Genomic DNA, 8,156 nt, shown 5'->3' on the forward strand with positions numbered 1-8,156 from the left:
CCTTTCATTGTACCAGTACCAAGCTGTTTTGACCACTGTAGCCATGTAGTAAATTTTGAAGTCGGGAAGTGACAGGCCTCCAAACTTATTCTTATTCTTAAGCAGTGGCAATTGCATTTTGACAACTTCCAATTTTTCTAGATCCATATTTTATACATTCCATATTCTGATTATTAATAGATGTTTGCAGCCGTTTTTGTTTGTTTGTTTGTTTTTATTTTTAGATGTGCCCTACTAGTACATGAAGGTCCCAAGACCTTTGCTCCATTCATGTCATTATGGTCATCTCTACTTTGAGGAGGCAGCTCTTCCCCAGTCTTATTTTGAATGTCTTCCAACCTGAGTGGCTCATCTTTCGGCACTCTATCTGGCAATCTTCTGCTGTTATTCATAAGATTTTCAGTGGCTAACCATTCAGAAGTGGCCTGCCTCTCCTTCTTCATAGTCTATCTTAGTCTGGAAGCTCTGTTGAAATCTGTCCATTATGGGAGGCCTTGCTGGTATTTAAAATACTGGTGGCATAGTTTCCAGCATCACAGCAGCATACAAGCCACCACAGTACAACAACCTGACAGACAAGTGGTGGAAACGTAATTTTATCAGTATACAATGAACAGATTCGTGTCTTTTGGTACTTTCATTAACCAAGTTCATAGAATAGAGTGACAAAGCCAGGAATGAGAATTAGTGAGTAATGTAACTGTCACATAGACCAAAGTGAACTATCACATTTTTTCATGGAAAGTTAGTAAGACTGCTTGGTGAAGATTAAATCAGAATGTCTAATGAGAACAAATTAATAAACCTGATCTATCTGCTGCCCATAGGGATTATTTTGCCAATAACATAAAGTCCTTTTTGTCATGCAGTAAAACTGTAAAGGCTGGAACATGTGTAAGGCAGAAACCTATCTCAGAAGGGAAACTCAAATATTTTTCCACTGAAATTTTTCCAGCAAAAGAAAAATGGTCAGAGTGCACCTAGTCAATGGTGAAAACCTTGTGAGATCCAGAAAACAAGATCGTCCTGGAAAATCACAGCTTTCACAGGTTTTAACTGTAGTATAGCTATGAACAGCTGCCAGTTTATTGCCTCAGCTTCAAATCCACCTTTCATCACCCTCTCTGTGATCATGGAACCTTTCTCCTTGCTGGCTGGCATGATGTAAACTGGTAGATGGGGCTAGAAGATGATGGAGATGGAAGGGGCTTTTCTTCATGGTACTGATGTTCTCTCTCTATTTGCTCCTGCCATATAGGAATACCCAGCACTCCCAGCAAGTTTCAGTGGCACCATCCCTGTGGTGGAAGTTCTGGGCCATGACCCTCCCCATATGCAGCCTCTGGCACCAAGAGGGCAATTTCTCAGTGAGTTCTGCAGCAGAGCACCACACCTCTCTGCCTCAAGTGAGTGGTTCCCCTAGGCACCTGAGAGAAGCTTCCTAGAAAGTTCTGCCAATGTGGCACTTCACTAAATATCTCCACTGCGCAGGCCACAGTTGAACCATTCCACCAAGATCTGGATTTTAGTCCTGGTGAGGGGGCAAGGGTAGTGGTGCCCTCTTGCACATGTGTACCTTCCTTAGGTGCTCTGCCTCAGTCCTAGATCTGCTCTTTAGGGTTCTTCTACACTATAGTGTGATTCCCTGTTATAGCTACTAATTCTTAAGAATAAACTCTCCTGTTCAAGTTACTATGTGGTTTCCATCAACTGACTGGGGTCTCTACTGATACAGTATTCACCTCCATCCTAAGAATCGCCTTGTTAAAGGTATCATATTATTAAAACACCAGACTATGGGTCTTTGAATAGTATAAATAGAAATAGAGGTTTTTAATAGACATTTTAATTCTTAATCTAAAATTAGATATGATGTGGGAGAGCGAATGGAAGAATATTTCTAAGTAAAGGCCTTTCTGCTATACTTAATGACAGCCACAAAGGCCCCCTGCTTCTTCAAACAAACAAAAAAATCAAGAAAATGAACAAAGCCACAGATGGCAGCCCTCATCTCCATTCTTCACCCCAAATGAATTGTGGCTCCTCACCTCTCTCAGGAGAAGCTGGGGACTCGTGAGTTTCACTCTTACACAAGTTTTCCAAAGGCTGGCGTTGGCTACTCACAGACTTCAATGGTCCCATACATGTCATTTCCTTCCAGATGGTTTCCTGGCCATGAGCTGTACCCTAGGAGTAATCAAGTTCCAGCACTATGATTCTAAGGACATACAAGAGGAAAATCCTTAGCGTACCAGTGCCAGGCAGGAGAGTCAGAAGCTTATTCAGATGATCACACAGAAAACACCAGGGCTAAAAACGCTAGGGACCTGAACCCAATGGAAGAATAAACATCATAAACTTTATAATTCTCTTCTGATAGCCCAATCGATGCCCACTTATTTATAATGACTTCTCCATTAGCTGACAATAGGCTAACCATAAAGAAAGCTACTTTGTACCTGTTGCCTTGGTTCATCGAGTTCTGTCTCCCGCTCCTCCAGGACACTCACGACTTCCTCTCCACTTTCCGGTCCATGCTTGCGCACCCAGGCCTGCAGCTCTTCAGGTAGGATGGCCAGGAACTGCTCCAGCACCAGCAGTTCCAGGATCTGCTCCTTGGAGTGTGTCTCTGGCCTCAGCCACTGGGAGCAAAGTTCCCGGAGTCGGGTCAGAGCTTCCCGGGGCCCAGAAGAGTCAGAGTAACCAAACTGCCTGAATCGCTGACGAAAGAGTTCCTGGCTTGGGGGGCTCCTCTGAAGACCAGATTCCTGCCCCCAAACATAATTATCTTCTTCAATCTTCACAATTATCAGTCCTTCTTGGTCATGTGGGACATGACAGGCCAAGGCTGTGGGTTCTTCTGACATTCTGGGAAAAAAACACTCCGAAAATACTTCTAGTTGAGGCAGGTGGGGGAAGAAGGTCTGTGCCTGAGAGAATCCTTTTGAATTTCAATTCTTCAGTGAACTTCTGAGTTGCAAAATGCTAATGTTACACAGGAAAAAAAAAAAAATGTGCTCAGAACATAAACCCAGGTTCCTGAAGGCCAGTTGCCAGCACTGAAAAGAAAACTAATTAAAAGGGAGCTTCCAGTAATGCATTTACAGGTGGCTCAGGATTTTTTCAGGAAATATAATAGAAAATTTCAGTATCGCCAAAATCATTTTGACCATTAGGAACAAGGAAAACACTGTAGTATATTATTACTCCTCAGAATTATAGAATGTGCTATATGAAAGCTCCCTTTTAGCTAGTTTTGTTTTGAGTAACAATCATTTTATTGAATACCTACTAGATACCAAGCACTAGCTAGATACTTAAAACAAATTTCATCTCATTTTCCCAACAAAAAAATAAGGACAATCATTATCAAGCATATTTTCCAAGTGGGGCTACTGAGATTCATAAACTGACCAAATATACATCCAGGAAGCAGCAGAACTGAGCTTTGCAACCAGAGGATTTAGTTCTTTCTAAGGAGCTCTGGTGGTGTAGTGGTTATGAATCAGAATGTGAACCACAAGGTCAGCAGTTCGAAACTACCAGCAGTTCACGAGAGAAAGATGAGGCTTTCTGCTCCTGTAAAGATTTACAGCCTCGGAAACCCTGTACAGGGTCACTATGAGTCAGAACTGACTCCACGGCACATAACCACCACAACCATTATGCAATGGGAGTCCTGGTGTGGCGCTGTGGGTTAATGCACTGGGGTGTAAAGTTTTTTGAACTGCAAGGTCGGAGGTTCAAGCTCACCAGTTACTCCTCGGAAACCCTATACGGGTTGCTATGGGTCGGAACCTATTCAATGGAACATAACAACAAACGACAATTATGCAATGGGACCTCCTAAAATAAGGAAATTAGCCCTTATAAATATCTACCATGGCCAGGTACTTTACAAACACTGTCTTATTGGGCCTGACAATGATACTATGAGGTAACCATTATCATCCCCATTTTGCAGATGAAGAAACTGAGGTTATTGAAAGATAAGTAATTTTCCCAAGGCCCCAAACTGATAAATAGCCAAGTCAAGACCTGAATCAAAGGCTAAATTGGATTATAGCTCAGGACAATCTGTGATATTATAAATTAGGAATGATACTAAAATTGTTAGGCGCGAGTCATGGAGAATGGCCAGGGTGAATATACAAACAAGGAGGAATGATTCCTGCTTTTTAAGTCACAATGGTCTGAGACAGCACAAAGGAAACAGGAATGGATTTCTTCCTCCAGTCTTTCAATAAACACTTGAACATTTGCTATGTGCTAGAAAGTGTACTTACTACCCAGTAGTCTCAGGATTGAACGGTTTCTCCCCTAGGACTTAGTTTAGCATGGGGAAGCAACAAGCAAACTGACAAACACAGTGTAATAAACTGACCAAGACCTGGGAAAAGGGACTGGTAAGGAATGTCAAGGAGAGCTGCCTGGAGAAGATGACATCTCAGCAGAGTTTGATATGAGTCAGGAGAAGGAAGACCATTTTGGCAAAGAAAACAGACGGTATAAGAGGATGTGGCCCACTGAAGAGGCAGCCAGAGCAGCAGTCTTAACTTCACCTCTGGTTACACCCGGAATCCGCCATGGAGCACAGCTCTCAAGCTGACTTACATTCTCCTTGAGTGGAGGCCCAAGAAATCCACCAGTGATTCTGATGTACAGCCAGGGCTGTAGGTTGCCTTTTCATTTCCTTGATAGTTGGTGTGGCGCTGTAGGCTAATGCATCACACTGCAAAGTCATTTGAACTGCAAGGTTGGTGGTTCAAGCTCACCAGCTGTTCTTTAGAAACCCTATACAGGGTCGCTATAGGTCAGAATCGACTCAACGGCACTTCACAACAACAACAACATCCTTTGATGCACAACAGTTTTTAATTTTGATGAATTTGATTTGTTGTTACTCATGTTTTTTTGGTGTCATATCTAAGAATCTTATTTTCTTCTAAGAGTTATAATAGTTTTAGTTCTTGTTGTTAAGTGCCATTGAGTTGATTTCAAACTATAGCAACCCTATATAGGGTTTCCAAGGAGTAGCTGGTGAGCTTGAATTGCCGATCTTGAGGTTCAAAGTGACTTTTCAGTCCAGCGTATTAACCCACAGCACTACACCAAGAATCCTTTTAGCTCTTAGATTTTGATATATGACCTATTTTGAGTTATTTTTGGTTTATGGTAAGATTGGAGTCCAACTTTATTCCTTTGCATGTGATACTGAATATTCAATTGTACCATTACCATCTGAAAAGTCTATTATTTCCCTCATTAAATTGTTTTGTCAAAAATCAATTGAATATAAACATAAGGGTTTCTTTTTGAGTCTCAATTCTATTCTATTGAGGTATAAATCTATAATTATGCTATTACCACAATGAACCCTGGTGGTATGGCGAATTAAGTACTGGGCTACTAACTGAAGTCAGTGGTTCAAACTCACCAGCTGCTTCATAGGAGAAAGATGAGGTTGTCTACTCCCATAAAGATTTAGAGCCTCGGAAACCCAAAGGAGCAATTCTACTCTGTTTTATGGGGTTTCTATGAGTCAGAATTGACTCAATGACAGTGAATTATGCCATTACTACACTATTTGATTACTATATCTTTGAAATTGAGAAATGTGAGTTCTCAACTTTATTCTTTTTTATTAAGAATTTTTTTGACTGTTGTGAGCCCCTACCACTTCCATATGAATTTTATCTACTTGTCAATTCTGCTGACATCATCTGAGATTTAGTTGAATCTGTAAATCACTTTGAAGAGTAGTGTCATCTTAAAAATATTAAATACTCCAATCCTTGAACATGGTATGCCCTTCCATTAATGTATATCTGTTTACATTTCTTCCAACATTGTTTTCACGTTTCCATGCACAAATCTTAAACTTCTTTTGTTAAATTTATTTCTAAATATTTTCTTTTTAACGATATGATAAATAAAATCATCCCGTAATTTCACTTTTAAACTATTTATTGCTAGTATACAGAAATACGACAGGGACTTTTAAAAGTTCATGGAATATTGATTTTTCATTATTTCTAAATATAATATAACAGTATTAGTTCTAACAGTTCTTATTTTGTATTTGTATTCCTTAGGATTTTTATACATAAGATCATGTTTTCTGCAAATAAAGGTATATCATCCTTTCCAATCTGGATAGCCTTTTTTTCCTTTCCTAATCATCCTGTCTAAGGAGCTCTGGTTGCGTAGTGGTTATGAATCGGGCTATGAACCGCAAGGTCAGTGGTTCGAAACCACCAGCTGTTCCGTGGGACAAAGATGAGGCTTTCTGCTCCCGTAAAGATTTATAGCCTCAGAAACCCTGTACAGGGTCGCTATGAGTCGGAACCAACTCCGCGGCACACAACAACAACAACAATTATCCTGTCTAAAACCTCAACTAAGATGTTGAATAAAATCATGGAGAGAAGACACCCTTGTTTTATCCCTGATCTTATTTGGGAAAGTACGAATCTTTCTATGTTAAACATGTGTTGCTGTTGTTGTTATTGTTAAGTGCCATCAAGTGGTTCTGATCCATAGCCTCTGATCTCCATCTCCATTGTCAGCACTCCAATACTTACCACTACCATCATATTCTTAGACTACAGCCAAATCCTCTTTTCTGGCCTCCCACATCCACATTGCAGTTGGAGTCATTTAAAAAAAAAATGCACATCAGATTATCTCACTTCCCTGCTAAAAACTTTTTAATGATTCATTATTGCTCTTATGATTAAGCTCAATGTCTTTAAGATAGCCTACTTCTGGCAACTGCCTACCTCTCTCATTGCATTTTTAGCCAACCCCTCCTTTAATATGTTTCAGCCTTCCTCCTGTACCTTGACTTTGTCATCTCATGTTCTCTTGAGGACTTCATCACATGACAAACCCACTACTGAACCCAGATTTTCTCTGCCCAACTCTTCACTTTCAAGTTACAATCAAGGCACCTAACAACAACAACAAAACACTGAACTTTGAACTAGTTTTGCATATTTTATCAACATAATGCAGTATATACTCTTTTGTCTCTGGCTTTCTTTGTTCGACATTGTGAAATCCATCCACATTTTGTATGTACATGTAGAATGTCCATTCTCATTTCTAATAACATTATATTGTACAATGATACCAATATTTATTCATTTTAATGAGGAACATGTTGAGAGGGATAAAGTTCGCTTGGTCACAGTGCATAATCCTTATTAAGTTTTGCTAAATATAATAACAAAACATGATTTGCTAATAATTTATTGAGATGGAATGGCACTGTAGGATAAGCATTGAACTACTAACCGCAAAGTCAAACCCAGCAGTTGTACCTCAGAGACCCGACACAGGGTCACTATGAGCTGGCATCAACTCGATGGCACTTATCAGCAGAGATCCTAGTCAGCTTTTGCTGTGATATCCTGGTCTGTGCTGCCTTTGTCTGGCATTGGTCAGAATAGTACTGGTCTTAATACTGGTCTCCTCAATTTTCTGAAAGAGACTGGGAAGGATTGGCGCTATTCTTTAAAAGAATTTACTAATAAAGCCATCAGAACCTATGCTTTTCTATGCTAAATGACTACTAATTCCATTTTTTTTGTTATACTTGCTGTTTATTCAGATTTCCTGTTCGTCTGTCAATTTTGTATCTTTCCAGTAATTTGTCTATTTTAGCTAAATTGCAACTCTTATGCACTTTTAAATTTCTAGTCCTGGTGTGTCCCTTTAGGATAAGCACTCAACTGCAAGATTGGTTTGAATCACAAGGTCGGTGGCTCAAATTCACCACACACTCCTTGGAAACCCTATACAGGATCACTGTGAGTAAAGGCACTTAACAACAGCAACAATAACAGTGTTAATAGTAAGCCACCTCTCATTTCTGCTCTTGGTAATGTATATCTTATCTGTCTTCAGGCTAGTAGGTTAGTAACAATTGTCAATTTTGTTGGTCTTTTAAAAGAACAAACTTTCGTATCACCGAAACACGAAAGTTTTGTGTGTTGTTTTTTTTTTTTCCTTTTTCTATTTTATTAATCACTTTTTCTATTAATCTTTCCTTTTTCTATTTTAATAATAAAAATAATTACTCTAATTTTTATTATTTCCTTCTTCTTACTTGTTGAGGGTTTAATTTTCTCTTGTTTTCAAAGTTTAAATAA

General features: G+C 39.5%; 1 protein-coding gene across 1 annotated transcript in view; it reads right to left on the reverse strand.

Moving 5' to 3' along the window:
* Nucleotides 1-2,867, reverse strand: part of ZSCAN30 (zinc finger and SCAN domain containing 30) — a 9,510-nt gene extending 6,643 nt beyond the window's left edge. Inside the window, exons 1-2 of the mRNA XM_006835069.1 lie at nucleotides 2,460-2,867; nucleotides 2,049-2,187 (exon numbers count right to left, since the gene is read on the reverse strand). Coding sequence (XP_006835132.1) covers nucleotides 2,049-2,187; nucleotides 2,460-2,867 — 547 coding nt within the window. The remainder of the gene's footprint in view (nucleotides 1-2,048; nucleotides 2,188-2,459) is intronic.
* Between the last annotated feature and the right edge of the window lie 5,289 nt (nucleotides 2,868-8,156).

The sequence above is a fragment of the Chrysochloris asiatica genome, unplaced genomic scaffold (genome assembly GCF_000296735.1).
Source record: "Chrysochloris asiatica unplaced genomic scaffold, ChrAsi1.0 scaffold00015, whole genome shotgun sequence".
NCBI lineage: Eukaryota > Metazoa > Chordata > Mammalia > Afrosoricida > Chrysochloridae > Chrysochloris > Chrysochloris asiatica.